The 27478-nt window shown below is 46.2% G+C and overlaps 1 protein-coding gene across 2 annotated transcripts in view; it reads left to right on the top strand.

Moving 5' to 3' along the window:
* Positions 1–27478, top strand: part of PRKCE (protein kinase C epsilon) — a 489104-nt gene that overhangs the window by 317404 nt on the left and 144222 nt on the right. For both annotated transcript variants that reach the window (XM_045885068.3, XM_045885067.3), the window contains 5 exons: positions 2570–2699; positions 15297–15439; positions 18205–18301; positions 21194–21390; positions 24226–24399. In XM_045885068.3, coding sequence (XP_045741024.1) covers positions 2570–2699; positions 15297–15439; positions 18205–18301; positions 21194–21390; positions 24226–24399 — 741 coding nt within the window. The remainder of the gene's footprint in view (positions 1–2569; positions 2700–15296; positions 15440–18204; positions 18302–21193; positions 21391–24225; positions 24400–27478) is intronic.

Raw genomic sequence — 27478 nt, 5'->3', positions numbered from 1 at the left:
TAGAATCAGGTGGATTTATAATTCGGCTTCCAAAAGGAGTAACTTACAGGACCTCTACTACTTAAAGATAATTCACCCAAGTGGCATCTTGGCATCCGAAGTATTTCCTATCTTTTATCTCCTTTCGCTTTCACACAGTCTCTGGAAAGCAGTGAGGGACACGGCCTGGATCAAACTTTCCATGTCCCTGAGGGGGCAGGCAGCCCAGGGCACCGGAGTTGTTTGCTGGGCTCTGCTGTCATGGTGGGAAACTGCAGATGCTCGCCACCTGGGCCTCCTGGCTCCTGGGCCAGGGTTCAGACCCAAGTACATTGTCACGCTTGCTACTTGGACAAGGAAAGGAAAGGCAGGTGGCTGGCTTGCTGTCTGTCTCCATTCTGTCCTGTGGACATTCTCTGAGCGCTTCCTCTGTGCCAGATACTATGCCACGTCCCACGGAAACAAAGAGGAGCACACGATTTCTTCCCTTCAGAATCTCTCGGGTTTCTCCCACTGCGAGCCCTCACCGGTTTCTAAAGCTCTGCCATATCCCTTGGAGGGAAAAGTCCCAAATGAGTCCATGCCCTGCAGGTTAGAGGGTTGAGGTGGGAAATACCCCTGAACAGCTGAGTCTGTGACCGAGTGCTTTCTGATGGCCTTTCCTGGCCTGTTGGCAGCGCATAGAAGTCACCAGCGAGATGTGTGCCCAAACGTAGCATGTGTCCCAAGGGAGAGAAATTGCCAAGGATTGAGGATGGGGGCTGTGGGTTTCTCTGCCTTTTGGAATTATTGCCTGTCCTGGGGCTCACAGGGCCAGGCTCCCGGAGCATTGGTGTACCCCCAGCGGGTGGCGGGGGTGGCGATGGCGAGCCCTCTGCCGGGTCCTGCACGGCTGGGGAGCCTCCTTTGAGCTCCTTTCTTCCTGTAACTCCTGCCTGTGCACACATGCATGCACACCCCAGATACACGGAGCTCTAAGCACCGGGTGTCTAATGTCTTCCTGTTATTAGATGCTCTGGAGCTTTGCACCACGAGCACCCAGCTGATGTTCTCTCCCTGCTTGGTGCCTGTGGGTTAGCGCTGAGGACACGCTTTTCCCCGTGTTTCCAGTGTGGTGACCCCAGAAGGCTCTCCTTTGTGTCACCTTCCTCCCTTCTTTTCCTGACCTTCCAGTTCTGTCTTTCTGCTCTTTTCTTCCTTCTCATGACCTCTGCGTTGGTCTCACTCGCCCCTGTTTCCGGGTCTTCGCCGCAGAGTGGTGTGTGCACGTGGGTACCTGCGTGCATGCGGCCCTTGAGCCTCCGATTCTGTGGCTCTTGGGTGCTCCCTGTCCTTCTCCCACCATTCTCCAATACCTTAGAGTCCTTGGTGTTCCCAGCTGAGGGTCACACAGCTCTCCCGAACCTCCGAGTTCCTGGACACTCCCCAACCTCTTCACCTTTCTCTGTCACCCATATCCCTGTGAGGCTCTTCCTGGGACGCCCGAGTCTGTTCTCAGTGTGGGTCCATCACATCTTCAGCATTTGCAGGAAGAGAATGGGTACAATGATCCATACCCTTCAGGGTGATCAGGCAGACGTAGAGAAGGAGACCCAGAAAGGGGGACCATGCCGACGACCCCTTGCTTCCGTGTGTCTCGTCCCCCTCACAGCCCTGTGATGTTAGGTGGGATGAGGCTGCCATCCTTGTTTGCCAAATCAGGAATCCAAAGCCCCAAGAAGTCAGGAAACTCCCAAGACCTCACATGTGGTTGGTGGCAGACCCAGGCCAACAGATCAGAATACCCAGACCCCCCCTCCCCCCCCCCCCCCCGGTCCTTCCCCATCCACCTTACCGCCTTCTCTTTACTCCTTTTAAATAATCCCTAAGTGACGGCATGGTGGTGAAAAGGCCTGGGCTCTGAATTCACACTCGTGGGCATCAAATTCTGCCTCTGCTGCTCATCAGCTTACAGGAGTGCTTCTTAAACTCATTGTGCCTCAGTTTCCCCAGCTATAAACTCAGGCCAACAGTGGCACCTGCCCCTCAGGGTGCTGGGGAGGTTTAACTGCGATGGTGGTGCCTGGCCTGTGGGCAATACACACACCTTCCTGCCCTTAGTGCTCACCGCTCTGGATTAGCAGTCTTCACTACAATTATTGTCTGTCCTAACTGATGACCTGCAGTTTCCACAGCTGTGCTGGACTTTTAGGGCATTTATAGAATCTGTCCACCATCAAGCTGCTGAAAGAGAGCCCGGTGCGGCCTCCAGGCACAAAGCAGCACTGAGAAACACACGGTGACATCTCATGAACAGCCAAAATGTGAGGAGCAAATTGAGTGCTGTGTGCCATGAGAGGTGGAAGCCCGCGGGCCTGGCCTCTCAAGGTCCAACAGAGAGAGGCGGAGAATGAGCTAAGGGCATCAGGGGCAAAGGCCCCGGGAGCTTCTCTGCACCTGGTTTCTCGGGGCAGCTTTCAGAGCCGAGCTCCAACCTGCCCCCTTCAGTGGCCAGGCCTTCTGGGAAAGCCGGCCTGTAGGAGCTCCGGCCGTAAGCAGGCCAAGGTGTGAGCGAGCTTGGCAGTGACCCTGTGTTTTGCTATCCCTGCAGGTGGGCTCGCAGCGGTTCAGCGTCAACATGCCCCACAAGTTCGGTATCCACAACTACAAGGTCCCCACCTTCTGCGACCACTGTGGGTCCTTGCTCTGGGGCCTCTTACGACAGGGTTTGCAATGCAAAGGTAAGGCGCTCTGGGCCCTGCCCTTGTCCCCCCCACCCCCACCCCCACTCCGGTGTCCCTTTCATCTCCTCTTTTTCGAAAACTCTTTGTTCCCAGAGCCTCCCAAGTAAGATCCAGGTTTGGCCGGAGGACTGAGCACAAGCCTTTGTTAAGCTCTCGTTAGTTACTCGAGAATTTGTTCAGCAGTCTCTGTGCGGAGAGCGGCCAAGGAAACTCCGTAGAGGGAATGCTGGGAGGAAGGTGTGCTTCCTCCATCTAAGACAGTGAGCAAGCTGGGGGAGGGGGGACTATTTGAGTCTATAAAAGTGGAGAAATAATTTAAGGAAAAGATACACTGGAGCAGAAGGGAAGCATATTTCTGGAGTTCGGCCCTGAAATAAGTAACGGGTGTCCTTCTGTCACAATCCATGGTTCCGAGCTTACTCTGGGAAGGAGCCATGCTAGGATGCTATCACATACGAAATCTTATTGATCCCGCACAGACCTGTTATGTAGGTGATACTATTCCCATGACCCTGAGGCTCAGATACTAAGTGACTTGTTCACATCACACCACTTAGTAGCAGAAATAAGGTTTGAACCTTGACTCTTGAGTCTCAGGTTCCCTCCTCTGTTTCCTGCTGCCCTGCTCATGAATTGTCTTCGGCTCAGATGAGATGGGTAACAGCACATGATGTTATGGAAAGGCAGGAACATGCTCTGGGGGCCTGAATGGGGTGCTTGCTTCCATGAGCTGGTCCAGCTGGCATGCAGAGTTGGACGTCCATGAACTGTTGGGCCGGAATATCGCATGGCTTTGTACTGAATATATGATTAATAAATTCCCATTTAATTGGAAAAATTAGAGAGGTCACGTATAAAAAGGAATAATGAGGCCATGAACAGATTGGTCATTGAAGGGATCCCAATGTGAAATTATGACGATTAGAAATAAAGTTTGTAGCTGCAGAGAGAATGAAGAGAGGGAGAGTGACTGAAGAGATAGTGAGGAGTAATTTATTGGATGTGTGACCAGATCCAGCTGGGGGGTTGGTGACACCATTCTCTGAGAGAGGAGATTCGAGAGTTTGGAGGCAAAGGTGGGAGGGCTGAGTTACGGCCATGCCAACCCTGAGGTGCCTGTCTGAAATCTCCATGGAGCTGTCCGGCTGTTGGGCGCTCTCATTGAAATTTGGGGGGAGGTCTACATCGAGCATTCAGACTTGGGATTTGCCCATGTAGTACTTAAAGATATAGTAGGTAGTGGTTGAAGCTATAAAGTTGATGTCCTCCCCAGAAGTGCCTTGAGTGTGGGGAGAAAAAGTAACACCCTGAGGTTTGGAGGAGGAAGATGACCGGCATTCAAGCACAAGCCTGCACATGCAATGGAAGGACCTCAGAGGTGGGAGGAAAAGTCTTGAGGGATGGCATCGTGGAAGCCAAAAGAGTAGAGAGTATTAAAAGATGTTTAAAGGAAGTGATAAGTGGTGCCAGATGCTTCCAAGAGGTCATTGAAAGTAAGAAGTGGAACACGGGGTTGGATTTAACTATTAGGAGGTGACTAGCGACCTCAACAGGACTGGTCTTGGTGGGATGGAAGCCCAGCTGCGGAGGCTGAAGCAAAACGGAAGATAAAGTATTCTCTCAGAATGTTTCTCTAATGAGGGAGAAGACCATGAAAAAGGAGAGATTAGTGAACCAGGAGAGAGAGGGTTGGGCCTGGGGGAGAAAGATGGATACCCTGTCCTCCCAGCTGGAGGGAAAGCCTCGAGACCAGGCCTGGACGCAGATATGTTTCCTGCGTCAGGGACAGGAGGTGAGGGGACAAGAGGATCCTCTAAGTTCTGGATCTGTTGAGGGCATTGCTAGGACTGTCCCCTGGTCTTCTGAACTGGGAGATCCCTTTTGGAGTCGAGGTAAGAAGTGGGTGTGGATGGCGGGTGGGGGTCGGTGAAGGTTGGAAGTGGCTGTGCGGGGAGCTGAGGGCACCCTGACTTGGGGCAGGAGGAGGTGCGGACTCTGGGCACATCTGCCATCCTGGGCCAGCTGCCCAGACGTTCAGACCTCCCTGTCCAGTGTTCTGGTGCATGAACCTGAAGCAGGGCCCACCTGAAATCCTTTGACGCTAAGTGACGTTAAAACAATGGGAGAGGAGGAAATAAATGGAGCAGGACTCCCGAGTGTTGTTAGCGGAGGAGTGATGCATTGGGGGCAGATTGAGTGGGGCTGTTGGGAAGCACAGCGCCTGCTTTGGATGGGATTCGGATGAGGCCATGTCTGGTTTTCAGTAACTATATTAATGATTGGTCTATCTAGGGAATCTAAATGAAGGTACTATCATCTCATAAATATTGACATTTTAAGAAAGCAGCCCAGACGCCCGGATGTTGCTGCCAGGGCCGTGAGGTCCCTGGATGACCCTGGAAGAAGGCAGGGCCCAGGGATGTGTCTTCAGCTGTTTTGGCAGGCAACACTCTGATGTCTGCTCAAGCAAAGGCAGGGAGAATGAGGCTACCTGTTCCCAGGATCCCAGGGCAGCAGGAGGGAGGCGGGCCACACAGACTTCGAGGCCGAGGCTGTTTAGAACGCAGGGTCCCCAGTACACAGTCGCAGATCTCCCCTCTCCTCTTCCTCCGTTACTACGATATGCTCACTTGCCGTTGCTCCTTTCCTACCCCTGCTACCTCTCCCTGACCCCTCAATTAACAGACTATTTTTTAGAGCAGCTTTAAGTCCTACAGAAAAATTGAGAGAAATGTGCGGACATTTCCCATATACCCCCCTGTCCCCACGTGCACACAGCCTCCCCACCGTCGGCATGCCCCCCACTGAGGGTTACGTTTGTTACAGTTGCATGATGACAGGAATCCACCCTCATCCTACAGAATGCTTCCCCTGCCCCAGATCCACCATGTTTACTTCTCTCTTTTGATCCTTTCTCAACCTCAAGTCTTTTTGCCCCTGTGGTGGAGAGGGGGATGTCAGAAGAGGCCGGCAGGGGCCAGGGCAGGGGCCCCTCTTACCTGGGTCTGAGTCTGCTTCTGCTGCTATGATTGCTAAGGAACAGAACCCAAGAATTAGAGAGCTGCCCAGGGTCCTGAAGCATCATGTTCCTGTGGAGCGGGTGCTATCCTCCCCCCCCCCCCCCAGCTCTGATCTGTGTTCCACGCCCTCTCCTGCTCTGGAACCCTCCATCAGATTCCCACCTTTGCAGGGTCATGCTGCTTTGCTCCCCTAGGCTGGGGCCCCTGTCCCCTGGTCCATGGCTTCTGCTTTGTTGCCCGTCCCACTCCTGGGAATAGGGTCACATATGGTTAGTGGAACAGTTTTCTTGAGAGCTAGGATCTACAGGGAAGGATCCACAAGACTGTCTTGGTCACTTCCCTTCAGCCTCAACTTGCCTGAGCCACCTGTGTTCGGGGGTTGTGCACGTACTCCCCTGAGCACCGGCCCTCTGAGGGCCAGGTAGAAGGCACATAATCACCGTGTTGTACTGGAGGGAGATGGAGAGCAGGAGAAAGTGGACGATGTGCACAAGGGGGATACAGCCAGGGACCTGTGGGGACCCACCTGTGTCCTCTGGGCTGCCACCTCCCTGCCCATGGCCTGGAGGCACCAGGCCCTAGGAGGATGCTCGCAGACATCGTTGCGTAACCGAGATCCTTAGTCAAGGGTAGAAAAACGCCGGCACTAAGTGAGCAGAAAAAGTATTCCATTCCTGTCTTTTTTTCTTGGGATTCAAGTACCTGTAGAGTCTGAGTCTCTCTCCAGACTCATTCCTGGGTCCGCCTGAGCACCCCAACCAGAAGCTGGCTGTTAGACCAGAAACTGGCTTCAAACCTTCAGATACCAGCATCCGTCACTAAGGCCCTGAGGCCTTTGAATCCTTTCTGTTCTTCACTTTAACTGCGCTGCTTCCCCAACCTGACCTCACCTGCACCGTGAACCTCTCTACGCCCTTTTGCACCTGTGTTTTATTTTTCCCATTGATACATGGAGTCAGTCCACCTGAAGTGAAAGACACCCGAGACCTTATGATTTTTGTTTTCTTCTAAAAAAGGTGAGCGGTTCTCATTTGCCTTATAACCCACGTCCCATTTCTCTTCCGCCCACCGTCCCACACTCATGCCTCCAGCCCAGCCGCCCTGAAGCCCTCGGCACCGAGGGGCAAGTGTGCAGAAACCCAGCTCTCACATAGCTCACAGTGTGCCCTGCGGGAACCTGTGGAAGCCTTGGTGTTTTCTCGTCCCAGTGTGAGGTGGGCTCCCTGCCCCTGCCTGTCTGCTCGGATTGCGACTCTGTTCCCAGGCAGGGCTGAAGGTATCCTGGGAAAAGGTCTGGCCTAGAGATTCCCGGAGAAGCCCCTTCCCAGTCCCCTGCCTTTCTTTGAGAGCCCATTTTAATAACCACTATGATCTGAGGCTGCTTTCATGGAATAAGGGACCAGAGTATCACTTGCTCTCCAAGAAGGGATAAGGAAGGGGCCATTTTGTTGGAGGACCAATGACTTAGGGAGCTGTGGCCCATCGAGATCACAGGCTAAGAGTCTGGGAAGCCATTCTGGTCCTGGTTGCATTATTGCCAGGCTGGGCAGTGGTAGGGAAGTCACTCTGGCTGGGTGACCCTGGGCTTGCTTCTAATCTCAGCTGCCCTCCTGTCTTCTGAGAACTAGAATGAAAATAATGAACTGAGTGATCTTAGCTGCATACTTCGTGCAGTGGCTGTGGGAAGCCAGAAAGACAAGAGAAAGGAAGAGTCTTCCCTCCCACCTTCCCTTCCTCTCTCCCCTTCCCTTCCCTTCCCTTCCCTCCCCTCCCCTCCCCTCCCCTTCCCTTTTACATATTGAGAAAACTATATGGCTCTCCCAGGGAAGTAATAGAGTTTTTAAAAATAGAAAGCAAATCTTTGAGGGGAAAAGAAAGAGTTTTAAAAGTAAAAAGTGAAGATGTCCCGAAGACCATTTCTGTTCTGCTGACCTGCCAACCCACAGTAATTGATTTGTTAGGACAGACAGGTTTAGCATTTTAACAGCAGAGGGCGTCAGAGGTCGAATTATATCGCTCTGTTGCCCTTGCTAAGAAATTCTTTCAGGTTGGTTGCTTTGTTCTTGTCCTTTCTGTCACCTCATGAGGAGGCAGAAGAAAGCATTCCTGGGGCTGGTGGGCAGGAGTAGGTAAGGTAAGCTGAGTGTCAAAGGGTAGCTGCTGCTATGGAGAATGGGACCGGTAATTTAGAAGAGAGTGCTGGGAGTACATGGTGGGCCTGAGGATTTCCAGGCATCACCAGCAATAATTCAGTGAATCAAGTCAGCACCATGGCTAGGCTGTGGTGGAGCTTTCTTATATGTTTATATTGTCTGAGAAAGGCCCCTCCTACCAGCATCCCTACCCTGTACCCTCATCTTTGGTCCTGTGGGCATCTTGAGCTCCATAGCTCAGCTGAGCCTTCCAAACCTGAGTTGGGGTGGGGGATGGTCTCTGCTGCCCCTCCCTCCAGGCCAATGACCAGACCATGTGGGGCCAGAAGGAGGTCCAGCCACTCTTCTTGGTTTCATTCAGAAAAGTTTGTGTTGGTTTTTTTTAATAGACTTGAATTTTTAGAGAAGTTTAGGTTCACGGTAAAATTGAGGGGGAGGGTACAGAGATTTCCCATATACCCTTACCCTCACACACAGTTCCCCCAACTCTCAGCATCCCCCACCAGAGAGGTACATTTATTACAATCAGCGGACTTACACTGACCATTGTTATCACTCAGTTTACTTTAGGGTTCGATCTTGAGGTTGTACATTCCATGAGTTTGGACAAATATATAATGCCCTGTATTCACCATTATAGTATCATACAGAATAATTTCACCTCCCTAAAAATCCTCTGTGCTCCACTGCTTCCCCCCAACCACTGGCAACTACTGAGCCTTTTACAATCTCCATAGTTTTTCTTTCCCAGATGTCATATGGTTGGAATTATACAATATGGAGACTGTTCAGATTGGCTTCTTTCACTTAGCAATATCCATTTAAAGTTCCTCCATGTCTCTTCATAGTTCAATAGATCATTTCTGTTTAGTGCTGAATAAGATGCCATTGTCTGGATATGCCACAGTTTATCCATTCACCTGCTGATGGTCAACTTGGTTGTTTCTAAGTTTTGGTGATTATGAATAGAACTGCTGTAAACATTAATTGGATGGTTCATTTTCTTACCGTTGAGTTTTAAGAATTCTTTGCATATTTTGGATAACATTCCTTCATCAGATGTGTCTTTTGCCAATGTTTTCCCCCAGTCTATGGCTTGCCTTCTCATTCTCTTGATATTGTCTTTTACAGAGCAGAAGCCTTTAATTTTAATGAAATCCAGCTTATCAATTCTTTCTTTCATTGATCATGCCTTTGGGGTTGTATTTTAAAAGTCATCACCATACCTAAGGTCACCTAGATTTTCTTCTACCTCCTAGGAGTTTCATAGTTTTGAATTTTATTTTTAGGCCTGTGATCCATTAATTTTTGTGAAGGGTGTAAGATCTGTGTCTAGATTCGTTTTTGTGTGTGTCTGGATCTCTAGGTGTTCCAGCACCATTTGTTGAAAACTATCTTTGCTCCGTTGTATTGCAAGATCAGCTGTATAATTATGGGGATCTCTTTCTGGCTCTCTATTCTGTTCCAATCATCTGTTTGTGTACTCTTTCACCAATACACACTGTCTTAATTTTTATACCTTTAGAGTAAGTCTTGAAGTCATGTAGTCTTAGTCCTCCAGCTTTGCTCTTCTCAATATTGTGCTGGCTCTTCTGGGTCTTTGCCTCTCTATATAAAGTTTGGACTCAGTTTATCAATATCCACAAAATAACTTTATGGGATTTTGATTGAGAATGCCCTGAGAAGAACGGACATCCTAAAAACACTGAGACTTCCTACCCATGAACATAGAATATCTTTCCATTTATTTAGTTCTTTTTTGATTTCTTTCATCAGAGTTTCATAGTTTTACTTATATAGACTTTGTACATATTTTTTTAGTTTCAGACCTAAGTATTTCAGTTTTTTAGGTGCTAATATAAATATCATCATGTTTTTAATTTCAAATTCCACTTGATCATTGGTGGTGTATATGAACATGATTGAGTTTTGTATATTAGCCTTGTATCCTGCATCCTTGCTATAATCACTTACTAGTTTCAGAAGATTTTCGTCAGTTCTTTGTTTTCTACATAGACAGTCGTGTCATCTGTGAATAAAGGCAGTTTTATTTCTTCCTGTCCAATCGTTATACCTTTTATTTCTTTTTCTTGTCTTATTGCATTATCTAGTTTTTCCAATAAAATATTGAAAAGGGATAGTGAGAGAGGGGATATCCTTGCCTTATACTTAAAACTAGGAAGCTTCTAGTTTTTCATCAGTAAGTATGATATTAGTTGTAGATTTATTGTGGATGTTCTGTATTAAGTTGAGGAAGTTCTGTACTTTTTGGTTGCTAAGAGATTTGCTCATGAGTGGGTGTTGGATTTTGCCAAATGTGTTTTCTGCATCTATCTATAGGATTATGTGATTTTTCTTCTTTAGCCTGTTGATGATGTGAAGGATTACATTAATTGATTTTCAAATGTTGAACTAATTTTGCATACTTGAGATAAATCCTACTTGTTTATGATTTATATTTCTTTTTATGCATTGTTGGCTTCAATTTGCTGGTATGTTGTTGAGGATTTTTACATTTATATTCATGACAGATACTGGGCTGTAGTTGTCTTTTCTTGTAATGTCCCTTCTGTTTTCATTTTCTAGAAGATATTATAGAGAATTGATATAATTTCTAATTTAAATGTTTGGTAAAATTCACCAGTCACCTCATCTGGGCCTGGTACTGTCTGTTTTGGAAAGTTATTAATTATTGACTGCTTTAATAGATATTGACCTTTTACATTATTTCTTTTGTGAGTTTTGGTAGATTGTGTCTTTCAAGAATGGTTTTGCAGTATCCCGATAATTATGAGAAGTTGTGTTTTTATTTTCAATCAGTTAAAAATATTTTAAAATTTCTCTTAGGATTTCTTCTTTTACCCATGTTTTATTTAGCAGTATGTAATTTAATTTCCAACATTTGAGGATTTTCCAACCATTTTTCTGTTTTTGATTTCTAATTTAATTCCACTGTGGTCTGAGAGCAGATTTTTTTTTTTTGTATGCTTTTTTTTTTTTATTCTTTTAAATTTGGTAAGGTTTGTTTTTTGGCTCAGATTGTGGTCTGTCTTATTAAGTGTCCTATGTGAGCTTAAGAAGTATGTGTATTCTGCTGTCATTGGATGAAGTAGTTGCTAGATATAGTAATCAATTTTATTCAGTTGACTGATGGTGCTGTTGACTTCAACTATGTCTTTACTGATTTTCTGCCTTCTGGATCTGTCCATTTCTGATAGAGGAGTGTTGAAGTCTCTAACCATAACAGTGGATTCATCTATTTCTCCTCGCAGTTCTGTTTTTGCCTCACATATTTTGATGCTCTGCTGTTAGGTGCATGCACATTAAAGATTTAATATCTTCTTTGAGAATTGACCCCTTTGCTAGCCCTGATAATTTTCCTTGCTCTGAAGTCTGCTCTGTCCATATTAATATAGCTACTCCTGCCTTCTTTTTATTAGTGTTAGCACAGTATATCTTTCTCCGTGCCTTTAATCTATATTTGTTTTATATTTAAAGTATGTTTCTTATAGATTAAATATAATTGGGTCCTGTTTTTTGATCCACTCTGACAGTCTCTTTTAACTGGCATACAGTGGGCCTTTGAACAACACAGGTTTGAACTGCGTGGGTCCACTTATATGTGGATTTTTTTTTTTTTTTACACTACTATAAATGTATTTTCCTTATTATTTTCTTAGTAGCATTTTCTTCTCTCTAGCTTTGTTGAAAGAATATAGTATACAGTACATATTACACACAAAGTATGTTTCATCAACTGTTTATATTATCTGTAAGACTTCCAGTCAGCAGAAGGCTATTAGTAGTTAATGGGAGTAGTTTTGAGGGAGCCAAAAGTTATATTTGGATTTTCAACAGTGCAGGGGGTCAACACCCCTAACTGCTGTGTTGTTCAAGGGTCAACTGTATTTAGACCATCGACGTTCAAAGTGATTATTGATATAGTTGAATTCATAACTACCATTTTTGCTCTTGTTTTCCATTTGATGCCCTTGTTCTTCGTTCCTATTTTTATTTTCCGCTTTTTTTCTGCCTTTTGTGTTTTCAGTTGAGTATTTCATACAATTCCATTTTCTCTCCTTTTTTGAGCATATTAGTTACTTTTCTTTTTTTACTGATGTTTGTGGTTGCCCCAGAGTTTGCAGTATAATTTACCACAAATCCAAATCCACTTTCAAATAATATTCTAATGCTTCATAGGCAATGCAAGTACATTATAATAACAAAATAATCATAATTTCTCCCTCCAACTCCTTGTATCAGTGCTGTCATTCATTTTGCTTACACATAAGCCTGCATATTTATATACATATAAGCATACGTAATTGGATATATTGTTGCTATTGTTTTGAGAAACTTATTTGTGAGATCAATGAAGAAGAAGGAGGATAAAAGTTTTTATTCCTTCTCCGATAGTCTTTCTTTCTTTATGTAGATCTGAGTTTCTGACTGATAGTTTTCCTTCTCCCTGAAGAGCTGCTTTTAACATTTTTTTGCAAGACAAGTCTACTGTCAGTGAATCCCCTCAATTTTTATTTGTCTAAGGGAAGTCTTTATTTCTCCCTCCCTTTTGAAGAATAATTTCATAGGGTACAGAATTCTATGTTGGTGGGGGGTTTTCTCAATATTTTAAATATTTCGCTCCATCATCTTCTTGTTTGCCTGGTTTCTGGGGATGAGTCAGATGCAGTTCTTATCTTTGCTCCTCTGTAGGTCAGGTGTAATTTCCTTCTGGCTTCTTTCAAGATTATTTTGCTTTATCTTTGATTTTCTGAAGTTTGTATGTGACAGGCTCAGGTGAAGATTGTTATTGTGTTTTGTTTTTGTCCTGCTTGGTATTCTCCGAGCTTCCTGGATCTGTGGTTTGGTGTCTGACATTAATTTGTGGATATTCTCAGTCATTTTTGTTTCAAATATTTCTTCTGTTTATCTTTCTTTGTCTTCTTCATCTGGTGTTTCCATTATACACATTATACCTTATATAGCCCCACAGTTCTTAGATAGTCTGTTTCTTTTCTTTAGTCTTTTTTTCTCTTTGCTTCTGTTTTGGAAGTTTCTATTGACCTATCCTCAAACTCAGAGATTATTTCCTCACCAGTGTCATTCTACCAATGGGACCAGCCATGGCATTCTTGTTTTCTGTTACAATGTTTTGTTTTGTTTTTTTTAAAGATTTTATTTATTTATTTGACAGAGAGAGAGACACAGTGAGAGAGGGAACACAAGCGGGGGGAGTGGGAGAAGGAGAAGCAGGCTCTCTGTAGAGCAGGGAGCCCGATGTGGGGCTCGATCCCAGGACCCTGGGATCATGACCTGAGCCGAAGGCAGACGCTTAATGACTGAGCCACCCAGGTGCCCCTGTTACAATGTTTTTGATCTCTAGAATTTCCTTTTGATTCTTTCTTAGAATTTCCCTCTCTCTGCTTACATTGCCCATTTGTTCTTACATGCTATTTACTTTATTGATGAGAGCCCTTAGTATATTAATCACAGCTGTTTTATTATTTTTTATTTTTTTAAATATTTATTTGACAGAGAGAGACACAGTGAGAGAGGGAACACAAGCAGGGGAAGTGGGAGAGGGAGAAGTAGGCTCCCCGCAGAGCAGGGAGCCCAATGCGGGGCTCGATCCCAGGACCCTGGGATCATGACCCGAGCCGAAGGTAGACGCTTAACCGACTGAGCCACCCAGGTGCCCCCACAGCTGTTTTAAATTCCCGGTCTGAAGGGGGCCTGGGTGGCTCAGTCAGTTGAGCATCTGACTCTTGGTTTCAGCTCAGGTCATGATCTCAGGATTGTAAGATGGAGCCCCGCATCAGGCTCTGCACTCAGTGCAGAGTCTGTCTGTCCTTCTCCCTCCCACTCCACCCCTCTGCTCACTCTCTTTCTCCTTCTAAAATAAATAAATAAAATCTTTAAAAATAAATAAAAATAAAAAATAAATTCCCGGTCTGATACTTCCAACATTCCTGCCCTGCTGTGTGTTTGCCTTTTAGAATGCCTTTTAACTTTTTCTTGATAGCTGGACATGACGTGCTGAGTAAAAGGAACTGCAGTAAATAGGCCTTTAGTAATGTGGTGGTGAGGGTGTGGGGCAGGGGAAACATTCTCTGGTCCTATGATTAGATCTCAGTCTTGCCATGAACCTGTGCCTCTGAACTATGACCTTTATAAGTGTTACTCAAGGGGCTTTTTCCTCCCCCCTTAGGTGGGACAGGATGTCTGGAGTGGGCTGGATTTGGGTATTTTTCTTCTTCCACATGGGAAGCTAAACAGGCTAGAGTAGGGTATTTTCCTTCCCCCAGGTGAGGTGGGATCTGATAAACCTACAATAGTTTAGGCTGTGGCAAAATAGTTTCTCCTAAAAGCAGGCCTAGTTAAGAACAGAGTATTCTGGTTTATTTCAAAATGGTTCCTTCTCCCCTGCCCCTGGCAGAAGCATAAGGGAATTTTTTCCCCAGAGTTCACTGTGAGGACCTGATCAAACTTCTAGAAGCAAAACTGACAAAGGTGTGGGAGGCCCCTACGACTGGGTCTGCCCAGAGTTTAGACTCAGCCTCATCCACCCTGAGACTCCAGCACTTTGCCAATTTCAGTTCCGGTTTCCTTGCCCTGGTCCTGGTTCCCACAGAGGTTGCTGCTGGGGAGTTTCTGCCCGGTGAGTTGTGGTTCACAGTAGCTGCCTGTCTGTCTTGTTCATTTGGGGGCAGCAGTGTGCCCTATAACCTTACTCCACTAGTAGACCTGAGAAGAGTTGTTGATTTTTCAGTTTGTTCAGCTCTGCGCCTGTTAGGACCAAGCAACATTGTCTCAGCGCCTTACGTGTTAGACTGGAAACCAGAACAGTTGATGTTTTCGCTTTTGACGTCCTACACTGACAACTAAATGATGTGGGCAAAAAAAGACTCTCAAGCATGGCTTTTGTTCCTTTGAAATTGGATTTTAGATTTGAATGGAGTCTTGGAGGTCACCTCGTTCAATGTCCTCATGTTCAGATGAGCATCTCAGTAGGCTGTACTGTGGGCACTTCTCACTTGGTAATATTCCCACATTTTAGCAAAGTAGTAAAGCACACTGTGTATGTGTAACCCATTTGTACTCAGGATCCAGATGAACTTTCTCCAAATAAACGGGTTAAATTCTCTTATGGTCTGTGTTCTGTTCCCTAGGAGGAAATAAAATGTGATATTTATCCATAAACAGTGGTTATGTCTGTATGGTGTTCTGAAGGATGCTGTTTTAGTTCTGTGTGATGAGATGATGGGTGATTTTTATTTTTCTCTTTTTGTCTTTCTGCATTTTCCAAATTCTATCAAATGAACATGTATTACTTTTGCAATCAGGAAAAAAAAAAAAACAACCCACAAGGTAACGTTTTAGGTCACGAACGTTGGAAGTCTCCTCTCCGTGTCTCCTTACAGTCTGCAAGATGAACGTTCACCGGCGCTGTGAGACCAACGTGGCCCCCAACTGTGGGGTGGACGCCAGAGGAATTGCCAAAGTCCTGGCTGACCTAGGTGTTACTCCAGACAAAATCACCAACAGCGGCCAGAGGAGGAAAAAGGTAACTGGCTATTTGGAGGTGTTTCTGGAGCTTTTTGGAGGCCACCACCTCTCATCTCATCTTGAGAGCCCCCGCCCCCCGCCCCTGACCCCGGAGTAAGGTTCTAAGATTCCTGGGTTTGAGACACAGCTAAAGACATGTGCTAAAAAGGGAAGAAAAAAAAAGTGGTCGGGCAGGTGACATTAAAGTCTCCTTCAGTTCCAGAAGTGGGGGAAAAATGAAGCAAGTCTCAAGTGTTCTGTTCCTCAGGGAAACCTAATCTCTGAGATGAGGACTTTGGAATTCCCTCGAGAAAAAGCACACTTCTAGACAAGGAAGTAGGCTTATCTGCATCCAGAACTGGCATGAAAGCAATGTCAGTGTTTGAACTTTGTCCCTGGTGTCACTATAATGAGGATACATGCATGAAGCGCTGGGACCACATTCTTCTCTAGGGAGCAGGCCAAGGAGATTTGTGGTAGTACCACCCAAGGAATATTGTTAATGCCCCACCACGTGAAACATCTGGGCCTTTCTTTGGAGACCAAAGCCCCCTGGCTCTATCCGTGTGACGTTCTGAATGTCAGTAGGAAGAGATCCATTTGCTAAGATGCTATTTTGGTAGTAAGTCAGGGCCCACAGATGTACATAGAGCTCAAGGCATCCATAGCATTTTGTTTGAAGGTTCTTCTTGGCCTTGGCTTCCAGCCTAGAAAATGTAAAAGTCTTCAAAAGAGTAAGTTATGAGAAAATCAGAACCATTTTAACTGGGCAAGAAATCCTGTTGGGGGTGGGGGGTGGACAGTGATCCTCATCACCTAGTATCGGGCATTCTCAAGCACTTACCAGAAAAGCAAGTCTGTCTCAGGGTGCTCTACAATTTTGACTCCTAAATGTTCTCCCTAAATTCTGCCCTGAAATACCTTCTGAAGGGCTGTGTTTCCCTTCTCCTTTTAGAAACTGCCCGCGCCTTTTCCCTGGTGCATCTCAGAAGAGCTCTTTCCCTCGAATGGGGAGGTTTGGATTGTTTCCATCTTCTTTTTTTTTTTTTTTAATATTTTATTTATTTATTTGAAAGAGAGAGACAGAACACAACCAGGGGGAGAGGGAGAAACAGGCTTCCCACCAGCAGAGAGCCCGACATGGGGCTCGATCCCAGGACCCTGGGATCATGGCCTGAGCCGAAGGCAGACACTTAACCATCTGAGCCACCCAGGCGCCCCTGTTTCCATCTTCTTAAACCCCTCCCTCTCCACCTTCCCAATAAGCAAAACTGTTTTGCAATGGTTGGGAAAAAAGAATTCTCTTCTCCCTGGTTGGTTAGCTATGAGATTTTGTGCCTCTGGATGGGGGTGGCTCTTGGCTCTGTAAATCCCACTAGTGGAAACAGGACTTCAGTTATTGACCCAAGACATTGCAATTGCAAGCAGAATGTCAGCACCCAAGAATGCTAGGCTCCCACCAAAGAGGTGGGTTAAGCAAACACCCTGTCATGACAATGTTGGACACACACATTTATGAGCTCTAGGGAGAGCCCTTCGTGGGAGATGTGGCTTTTTGCCTTGCTAGAAGTAAATTGAGACAGAATCGTTAGTCATTGTCATGAAACATTTAAGAGAAAATGCAATACACACCTGCCCTCTCCCCCCTATTTACACGAGCTGTAACACCAATAACCAGGCATCGTCTGCCTGTCTTAGATTTTGGGGAACCTCGTGGTAAGAAGCCAACATGGAGAAATTTGGGAAGAGAGAGAGTTAAAGACTAGAGGATTCTGATGTTTTTATTGCTGGATTGCTTCTGGTGCAAAAGCTGGAAAAAGCCACGTGACCAAGTAGTAGCTCAACTTCGTGTGAGAGGAAGGGAGAGAAGTACCCTTGGTCAGAAGCTAAAAGGGCTTCTTTGCAAGAGTGTTAGGCTTGCTGGAGTGCTGCTTGTCTTCACGTTGCCCCTTGCAGGTGGTCCATTGTCCAGAGACAACATGTGCGCACAGCTGGTAGATCAAGAGTAAAATAGAGCAGAACTCTGCATGACCGCTTAGTCCAAACCTCTGACTTTAACGGGAACTTGACACGAGTGTGCCAGCATCTCTGCCAGCAAATAGACTTCATGGCGGAGGGAGGGGTGGGGGTGTTGTGTGCTCTATGGAAATTTGCCAACCAATATCAATACATCTAAAAATATTTATTGAGCTTCTACTAAAGGTATCATTTTGTGCAAGGCGCCAGGAGCAACACAAATACTGGCTAGAGTCTTACCTTCCAAGAGCCTGTAGTCTACCTGAGTAGAGAGCCCCACACAGTATCCACATGCAGAGGCCATGAACTAAATACAGCTGAATAAGACGATGGATAAATGCCCAACAGGTGCTAGAGACAAACATCGAGTTGCTTTGGGTGCGGTAACTTGCGTTGCTTGCATAGGCGAGGGAGGTCTCGATGGAAGTGGGACAGTTGTGCGTGGGTAGAACGAAAACTGAACAAATTGCAGTCTCTCTCTTTAAGTTTTTATTTTGATTCCAATTAACATATAGTGTAATATTAGATCCTGGTGTACAGTGGAGTGACTCAGCACTTGCATACACGGCCCGGTGCAGTCACTTGTCTTCCCTTTAACTGTCAAATAAAACTGAGCCTGCTTTCAGAATGTCCATTCAGAGAGTGCTGCTGGGCAACAGGGACTCCTACAGCCCTCGCTCCATAAGGACAGCGCCTCCATGCTCCTGACCTTGGGGCAGCCTCCACCCTCCCTTCTCACGCCTCCCCTCTTTCTCGCCCTCTCTCTAGCTCCTTGCCGGCGCCGAGTCCCCACAGCCCACTTCTGGAAGCTCACCATCGGAGGAAGATCGATCCAAGTCAGCACCCACCTCCCCCTGTGACCAGGGTGAGGCCCTCGGATTTGCTTTGTTACCTCTGAGCAATGTCATCGGAAGGACTGAGGAGGTGGAGGCCTCTCCACCCTTGTTCCACCCTTGTTAGCTGGAACAGGGGCGGCCCTGGAAGGGCTTCAGACACCCTCTCCCTACTGACTCCTTAGCTGCTCTTTCTCTCTGCAAGGCTGTCTTGAGGGATAGGCACTTAAAAAGCTGTATCTGCCTTAAATCCTGTCCAGGCCAGGGTAAGAGAGAAAGAGCAGGTGATGGTGTAGCTCTTTCTTTACCCTCGCCTCTTTCCTGGGTCCCAAATGTAGGAGAGTGCCCCGGGGCCTATTCCCAGACCTGTCCTCCCATCCACCATGCCCCTCAGCTGAGTGCCACTTCCTTCCATCCTGACTCTGATCATCACCCCCAAAACCTGAGAGCAGGGCAAGAGTTGCGGGAGGGGGACCACCTCCTGCTGGTGGCCTGTGGATGGGCAGGGACAGGAGCATGGAGCTAGAGAACAGACCAGGAGAAGGGAGAAAGCCAGCTCCAGGCCTGACTGCTTCCTAAAGCTCAGGTTTCCTTTTTCCGCATAAGAATATGCTTATATTCAGGGTTTTAGAGGGGCGGGGGAGGGGGATGGGTTAGCCTGGTGATGGGTATTAAGGAGGGCTCCTACTGCATGGAGCACTGGGTGTTATACGAAAACAATGGATCGTGGATCACGACATCAAAAACTAATGATGTATTGTATGGTGACTAACATAACAATAAAATTAAAAAAAAAAAAATGCTTAACATAGTTGAAGTTTCCGAATTCCGCGGGCATCCCAGAATGCTGAGGGGAGACTAAGACATTTAAAACCTTCCCTTCCGGTGACCAGACATCCCTGCAAAGGGATGTACGCTTCTGCAGAGTGAGAATAATCATCATTGCGTGACAAGCGTGCCTTGATTTTCTGTAGCCTCTTTGTGTTCATTATCTTAATCTTAGGCTCACACCAACTCTGTGGTTCTCCATCCCTGTCCCCATGTCACAGGCTGGGAAGTGGGAGATCAGGGAGTCGAAAAGTTCTGTCCCAACAGTCTGGAACGAAATCGGCAGTAAGGGCGAGACCATACCCCTCCTGGTTTCGGGACCCCGGTCTCAGAGGGTCATCACTGTGACCCACTTCGGCTTACCCAGGAGTAAATAAAACGGCTGCAGGGTGGTGTGTGCCTCTCCTGAGGCCACAGAGTAATTGGTCTGAGTCGCTGTTCTTGCTGCTCTGATTAGCTTTCTGCATCTTTACACTCTGCTTCATTCCAAAAAAGATTTGACCCATTCATGAGTAATCCAGTGGTACGCAGGGGCCTCCAAACTAGTAGGTATTACCCTGCAACCTGTGTGGGTGTTTCCATGTGTCCCTTTTGAGTGCTGAGACCTCCTTTGAGAACTTCAGGGAGACAATGTTATACAGTAGATGCCCCCAGTAAGAGTGAAGTGGAGCGTGGTTTCTAGGCCTGGCTGCCACCTGGCGGGATGTCGTGCCTGTGTTTGTCTCTGGTCAGTACAACGGTGTGGGCACGTTAGATGCAAAGACCCTCTTAGCAAGACACGGTATTGCCACAGGAGAGAGAGAACACACAGTTTCTCTTCCTTCCACTGTGAGAAGACACAGGATGACATTTTCTTCAAGCTTTGGAAAACCTAAACACCCAAGTTCTGTTTTCCAAAATCCGTTTAGTAGTTTGCCTTGAAAACTGAGAATTTTAGCTGTTTGCTGAGACTAGAGGTATACTGAGTAAGGAAAAAGTGCTAGGGAATGGCTGAATTGGCAAGGGGAGAGCCTGAGACTCAGGAGCCATCCTCAACCCTCCCTCCCCTCACCCCAGCAGATCTAAGAAAGATCCAGATTCCTTGAGCAAGCTCTTATGGGCCTCCATCCTTCTGAAAAGAGCTGAAGATTTCTTTATGTCAAGCAGCACCTGGTCATCATGCCTCATTCTGATTCCCAAGGGTTGATAGTCTGTGTCCCCCTTCCATCAGCCCAGTTTGTGATGAGCATCTCTTAAAATCAGATTATGCTTGTGGTGCCCAGTTCTGCATTGAGAGGTGTGTGTGTCTTGGTGGATGAATAGCTAACAATAAAGCTTGCTCAAACAGGAAAGGTCAAAGGGCCATCCAGTGTTATCACCGCCGGGTAGTTTAGGTCACCTGCTCTGCAGGGGCACAAGACTGCCCCGTGGTTGTGAAACTGTACTGAGGAATCCCTGCCCCATCTGAGATAAATTTGCAACATGTCACTCTCGGACAGCAGTTCTTTAGTTAATGAGAAACCCGTGGCTCATTTTGTTGAATAACCTTGTGGGAGATGGATATTAGAATAAATGCAACAATAAGGCCAAGTAGAGTCCTTCAGAGGTTCAAGGCTTCCCGGTCCTAGCTTCTGATACAGTTATATCACAGGTGATAACTGTGATGACACTTCTCCATTTAACCACGCTTCTAATTTTCAAAGGGAACTTGAAGGGAGCCTGTTGTCTTTGAGACTCCACAGGGTTACAGAGAAAGCCAGGATTCCTGCACTACACCTAGAATAACAGAACAGGCCACAGGCCAGAGGGGGCTTTCAGAGAGAGATTGGGCCGGGTTTCCGTGTAATCTGGAAGTGTCGGCCCTGGGGAGCTGTGTCCTCCTCCTCTTCGCATCCCTAGGCCCTGCTGTACATTAGGTGCCAGTGAAAGCTTGGAGAGCAAAGGGAGGAACCCATGGAGGGATGCCAGGCTGGATCTGCTGCTATGAAGAATCCGAAGGCGGGCTGAGACCTCACGGTGCGGTTCGGGGGTGGGGGGTGGGGTCTGAGTGCTGAGTCCCGATGCGAAGGGATCCTGAGGTATGCACTAATGTGAGCTCTTGTCACCCTTGGCCCTAGAAATAAAAGAACTTGAAAACAACATCCGGAAGGCCTTGTCTTTTGACACCCGCGGGGAGGAGCACCGCGTAGCAGGCGGCGACGGCCAGCAGGCGAGCCCCGGGGAGAACGGCGAAGTGCGGCAGGGCCAGGCCAAGCGCCTGGGTCTGGATGAGTTCACCTTCATCAAGGTGCTGGGCAAAGGCAGCTTTGGCAAGGTCTGTGGCGTGCATGGGTACAACTGCTGACTTTCTCTGCCCTGTGGCGTTGCCTCATCTGTCCGATCTGAGTAAGATCAGGCTGTGAACATCTCAGCCTGGTCTTGTTGCGTCTTCCTTCCTTGTTCCGTGGAAATGGCGTGCGGCCAAGCAGGTGGGAGCCCGGGATCTGCTGCTCATTCACTGTGGGACTTCCAGCTAGTCACTTAACTTCTTTGGGACTCAGTTTTTCTCCTTTGTCAAATGGGGACACAGGCATCAAGTGAGGTCGTGGGTAAAAAAAAAAAAAAAAAAGGTACTTGGGAACGTTTAAATTGTTTTATGTGTGCTTGGCATCCCCATTCTCGGCGATACTAGCTAACACTGCATTTCTTCCCTCCTTCAGAGATCCATCTGAAGTTCTGGCTGTAATTCATGACAGAGACTTTGAAAATGAACTCTGGTGGGGCACCTGGGTGGCTCAGTTGTTAGGCGTCTGCCTCCGGCTCAGGTCATGATCCCAGGGTCCTGGGATGGAGTCCCGCATTGGGCTCCCTGCTCGGCGGGAAGCCTGCTTCTCCCTCTCTCACTAGCCCTGCTTGTGTTCCTGCTCTCGCTGTGTCTCTCTCTGTCAAATAAATAAAAAATCTTAAAAAAAAAAAAAAAAAAAGAACTCTGGAATCTCTGCCCTCCGGGAACTTCGGGCTCTGAGCGAATCTGAGCATGTATTATTTGGAAAGTTAAATGCTATTTAACTGACTTTTCTGGCACTTACTAAGGGCTGTTTATCCTGCACATGTGGCAAGAGAATGAGAATAATCACCTCCTGGCTTGGATCTTGCCCTTGGTGCCGTTCTTCCTGTCCTGCCCTACACTGAGATAAGCACAGCCTTGCGGGGTGTATGTGCCCCGTGAAGCTTTCGGGGTGATCGGACTCCATTCTAGCGGCACAGTGACTTGGGGAAATAATCCCTGTTCATTTTAGAAAGAAGATGGAAGGGCAGAGGGCCCAGGATGCTGGCTAACCCTTCAGCTGAGATCCCTGATCATTCCCTTGCGCTCCGCAAAGATGGGAGTCCCTAGGAGGTGCCTTTCCACACCCTGCTCCTGGGCCCAGGCCCTGGGCCTGGCGGCTCCCAAGTCACGTGCCCTCACGTGTCCTGGGCTCTTGAAAGCAGCAGCCTGCAGATCAGCCACTTGCTGAGCCACAGAGCTGCTCTGCTGTTCCCTGAAGGGAATGGCTCTGGAAACCTCCAGGGCGTGGGCCTGCCTCCCAGCCCCTCACCTGCCCCATCTCATCCTGAGATCGCTGTAGGAGGAAGGTAACCCAAGGAGGAGCACACTTAAATGTAGAGGCTGAAGCAATCACATTCTTCAGAGACTGAGTAAATAAGAAGCTGGCCCCAGTGCCCTGGTCCAGGCGTAACTCGGGGATGTGAGCAGGTTTAATTTTGAACAAGAGTCAAGGGAAACGAGCAGGCTCAGAGTTTCCAGGTCTACTTACCGTATAGGCAGGATGGGAACTTGGATGACTCTGGAGCATTCAGGTTGTTTTTTAGGAAAAATCGCAGCCAGCATTTGAGCTACTTTTAAAGATTTTGCATTACTCGTCGGCGATGAAAGTTCCTCAGGTAGCACCCTGAATTCCTTTTTGAAGCTTCTGAGTTACCAATCTTGAGGCCTGGCAGCTCACCCTGGAATACTGGGCTTAGGAGATGGTTGTTTAAAAAAAGAAGGACTTGTCACATTGCGGAGAAATGAGTGCAAAAATATCAAACGATGGGAAAACTTGAAGCTCATAGAACTGTGAATTTGCTCTCTGGAGAAGGAATCACATTCCCAGCGTTAATGCTATAGAAGAACCATGAAGACAAACATGACAGATTTAGCTATGTAAGGACAAGTGATCCTGTTTGCTATAGAACAGAAAATCATAAAACAGGCTTAGACAAACCTCTGCAGAAAGCAGAGTGTTAGTATCGTTATATACTAACTCATACAGATTCATAAGAAAATAATATAAGACAGTAGATACAACTAGACAGAGTTATCTTGAATATGAAACTGACAACTCACACAAATACAATTTAAGGAAAAATTTTTTAAAAAGTTCCATTGCAAGTTAAAACAGCCTTGAGGTTATATTTCACACCTGTTATATGAGCAAAAACACTTTTTAAGTGAAAACACCCAATGTGGGTAACACTGCCATGAAACTAGAGCATCTCTACATTCCTAGCAGCAGATTATTTTGTACATCCTTTTTGAAACTCAAGAAATGTGCAAAATATCTAACCTTATACTCTATTTCTAAGACTTTCTAGCTTAAGGATATGCCCCCCCCAAAAGAAACAAAATGACATGTACAAAAATACTCGATCCAATTTATTTCTGTGATATTTAATAATTAGGTTTCACTTAAGTGTGTAATACGAGGTAAATGGTTAAATAAATTGTAATATGTTTACTTCAATTGAGTATAAGCAACCCTGATAATGATGGTGACAATGTAGATGATAAATCCTTATTAATGTCAGTTAAAAATTATTACTTGTGCAATACTGTAATTGCAAGTATGACAAATGTATATGTACGTATGAATAATTCTTTCACACATGTGTGTTTGAACTTCTTTTTTCTTTGCTTAGGTCCTGTGCTAGAGATGAAACATAAATAAATGAATTATAGTAGCTATATTAGGATGGGTAGTTTTTCTAAACATTTTTTAATGTTGTTACAGTATTTAAAATGAAAGACAAAAGAAGTTAGCTTTTAAAGCCTTTGGTATTGACTTGTGTTTTTTCGTTTGATTCCATGTGTGTATAGATTGACGGGAGTGGTTTGGGTTCATTGCAGGTCATGTTGGCAGAGCTGAAAGGCAAAGATGAAGTATATGCTGTGAAGGTCTTGAAGAAGGATGTCATCCTCCAGGATGACGATGTGGACTGCACGATGACGGAGAAGAGGATTTTGGCGCTGGCGCGGAAACACCCGTACCTAACCCAGCTCTATTGCTGCTTTCAGACCAAGGTATGGCTAAGAAGAAAATGGTGGGCCGCCATCTTGGGGTAGTGCTGTATGATGGGATGGCATCTTGATGTCAGATAAAAAAAAAAAAAAAAAAAAAAGTCAATTCTAGACCCTCTACGTTCTTTTCTCATAGGCCTTGTAAAGTGGAATGGATTTTACCCTTGAAAAGATCAGGGTATATTTGAACAGCATCCTCTTTTTTTAAGGGCATGGAATTTTCCATTCAAGGTTGTGCTTGTGGAGGGATGAGAGGGCAGTAGAACTCTTTGCAGAGGTAGCTGGACAAAGCCAAATGGCTAAACCCAGTATTTGCTCCTTGGAAAAACCAACAGGCGTGGTTAGTCCTTGCTCCTAACTTTCTATCACTATGCAAATCACTTAAGTTCCCTGTTGCCTTCGGGTCAGATAAAAAGGAGTGAAGCCCGCCCTAACCACTTCTGACTTGTATAATGTCAAAGGAGGCAAAGGCTGTGGGCAAGTGCTTACAATGCCCTGGTGAAATACAAATATAAGGTGGCGTTTTAAATTTACCGTGTAGGAGCCTGGGAACCAGAAGGTGGCAGTAAAGAAACGAAAATAATCTGTAACAGCATTATGGAGTCTGACCTATGAGTATCATAACTGATTTTTTTAACTTATTCTTAGTTAAGAAGAGAAATGCCAACATTCTTCATGAAGCTCGTATTTTATTACCCCTTTTTGGAGAAAAAAGAAAGTTAAAGTCCTTGAGGATGCCCTATGGGTCTGTAGCCCCTAGCTTCTTGAGAAGGCACAGGCGACTTCACCCGAAACTCCTCCCTGTGCCCATTGGGAGCCCAGACAGTTAAGGGCGCCATCTTGGAGAGACGATCCCTTGCCCCTTGGCATCCTCCCACCTCTACGTCACTGTGATGACATTCTTCCACTTTGAATTCAATAATTACTCATTTGGTCATTTGGCAAAATTTTATTTTATTATATTTGATTGAATTCTTCCAGTGTGCCAGGTGTGGAGATATAGTGGTAAGCAAGGCCCAGTCTCTGACCTCAGGGACTTCACAGTCTCTTTGGTATACTGTTTCTCAAAGGGTATTTCTCTGAACTTTCATCACTTGAGAAACTCTAAGCATAAAGGACTCTGTAGCCCACGGTTTGGGAAATTGCCATCTGACCTCTTTTAGACTGTCTCGCGACATACACTTGCTTATTGAAGTCCCTGAGGAGAACTGCAATGGGACAAAAAATCACCTTTATTTAATATAGTATTTTCTAATTATTTGTTCTCAAGCTCCATCCATACCACTACCTACTCCACACTGAGAAATGGTGATCTACTGGCATTTTTCCTATCCCTCCAATCTTGGAGAATCTTAGGAGAATAAGAAATACCTTCTGAAAATCTGGAAATCCCTTTTCCAAACAAGTACAGGACCCATTGGCAATCCTTGTTTTGGACATGTTTTATGGAATGCCTAGTATTTGTGGGTCTATGCATGTATGTGCACATACACAGAGCCCAACATGAGAAAAGAGAATCATATGGTCAGTGTTCTTTTCTCTACTTTTTACTCCATTGAGAAAATCAGATTTCAGAGGAGTAGAAGTCTTTTGCCCATAAGATACTCTGTTTTGGCCAAACGGACTTGGCATCTGGTCTCTGGAACTCCCAGTCCACTGAGCCTTGCCCTGATACCACACTGATATGCTCTGTTGCCTGATCCAGAACAGTGTCCCCTCTGTTGGGGGAACTTTCCCCCTCTTTCCCTACCCCTCACGGGTAGCCATCTCTTCCACTGTCTGTGGTGGTTTCCTGGGTAGGGATCCACACCGGTGTTTTTTTCTTTGGACACATTGCCAAGAGGCCCAATGTCCTTGGGGAGCCACAGTGGAGGGTCAGCTTTCCTACACCTCTTGGTGAACGAGTGAGAGAATGAATATCTTCCATGTCAGCAGTGTTCTCCTCTATATTGTAGAACATCAAGGCTAAGCTTCCTCATTGTATGGCAGCTTTTGGAGCACAAAATGGTGTTGAGTAACACCATGGATTTCCTTTATGACAGAACAATAACCAAAGTGACATGGAGATTAGGATCTGGATAGCTGAAGAGTGGGGTTGGGGAGAGAAGGGACTTTAGTAGTTCAGAGATTTACCTTTTTCTCAGGCCGGTATCAGATAGCCACAGTTACAGGAGTGACTTTGCCCCACCTCTGCCATACCACCATTGTTTGGGAGAACAGTAGCACACCCCACTTTACACAACAGGTGTATGTTCATCTAACATGTCAAAAGGGAATCCTATTTCAACCTCACCGAAGGACCTTAGCTTACTAATGAAAGCAATCTTAGGAAGAATCATTTTCTAAACCCGCAACATCTAGAAAATGTGACTTTTCCTATCACAACCAGCAGTCATGGTTTTAAAGAGTAGCTATTACTCATTCTTCTAACTATGAGGTAGGTGCTGGCTCTGGGCTTATCAGCAAAAAAATGGAGGGGTTTGCTCCCTAAGCGATGGTGAGTTATACTCCTTCTGTAAGCAAACGGCAGCAAAGAGCATGGTGTGGGGTGTTCAAACCAGGAGACTCAGAGGAGAGGTGCTCTTGGAGTTTGGAGTAGGGTGAGAGCTCAAGCCAGGCTTTGAGGAGGGGAGGATTGGGCCACGGTCGGGGCTGGGAACGGGAGCCAGGCTCAATCCCCATAGCTCCATCCTGCTTTAGTTTCGCTTTTCCTGAAAAGAAAGGACAATTCCTCTGAGTTACCCTGAACCTGGTTTCAACTAAGACTCTAATACACAGTTAAGGAATGTGAGATCTGATTGCAGGCCTATTAAGATTTCTTTCACTCTTGTTTTATTCTGACACACAAAGCAGCAATAACGTTAAGTCGGGTTTAATTATTTTTAGGTGAGGCTTTGTTTTTCAGTGTATAGGAAGAAGGGGCCCCCATGGAAGTTTGAGAACTTCCTAATGGTTTGCACATAGCTTCAGGCCACGCACTACACGGGTGGCCTGACAGGACTTAGATGTGTGTAACGTGTGGGTGCCTGTCCGGTGTGGTGACCACTGGGGATGACTGTGTAAATCCATTGGTGCCAGTCAT

The sequence above is a fragment of the Mirounga angustirostris genome, unplaced genomic scaffold, assembly GCF_029215605.1.
Source record: "Mirounga angustirostris isolate CCGP_5_RB_7025 unplaced genomic scaffold, mMirAng1.0.hap1 SCAF_10, whole genome shotgun sequence".
Classification (NCBI taxonomy): domain Eukaryota; kingdom Metazoa; phylum Chordata; class Mammalia; order Carnivora; family Phocidae; genus Mirounga; species Mirounga angustirostris.
The sequence above is the reverse complement of the archived record's forward strand: the minus strand, read 5'-3'. Positions and strand labels throughout refer to the sequence as shown.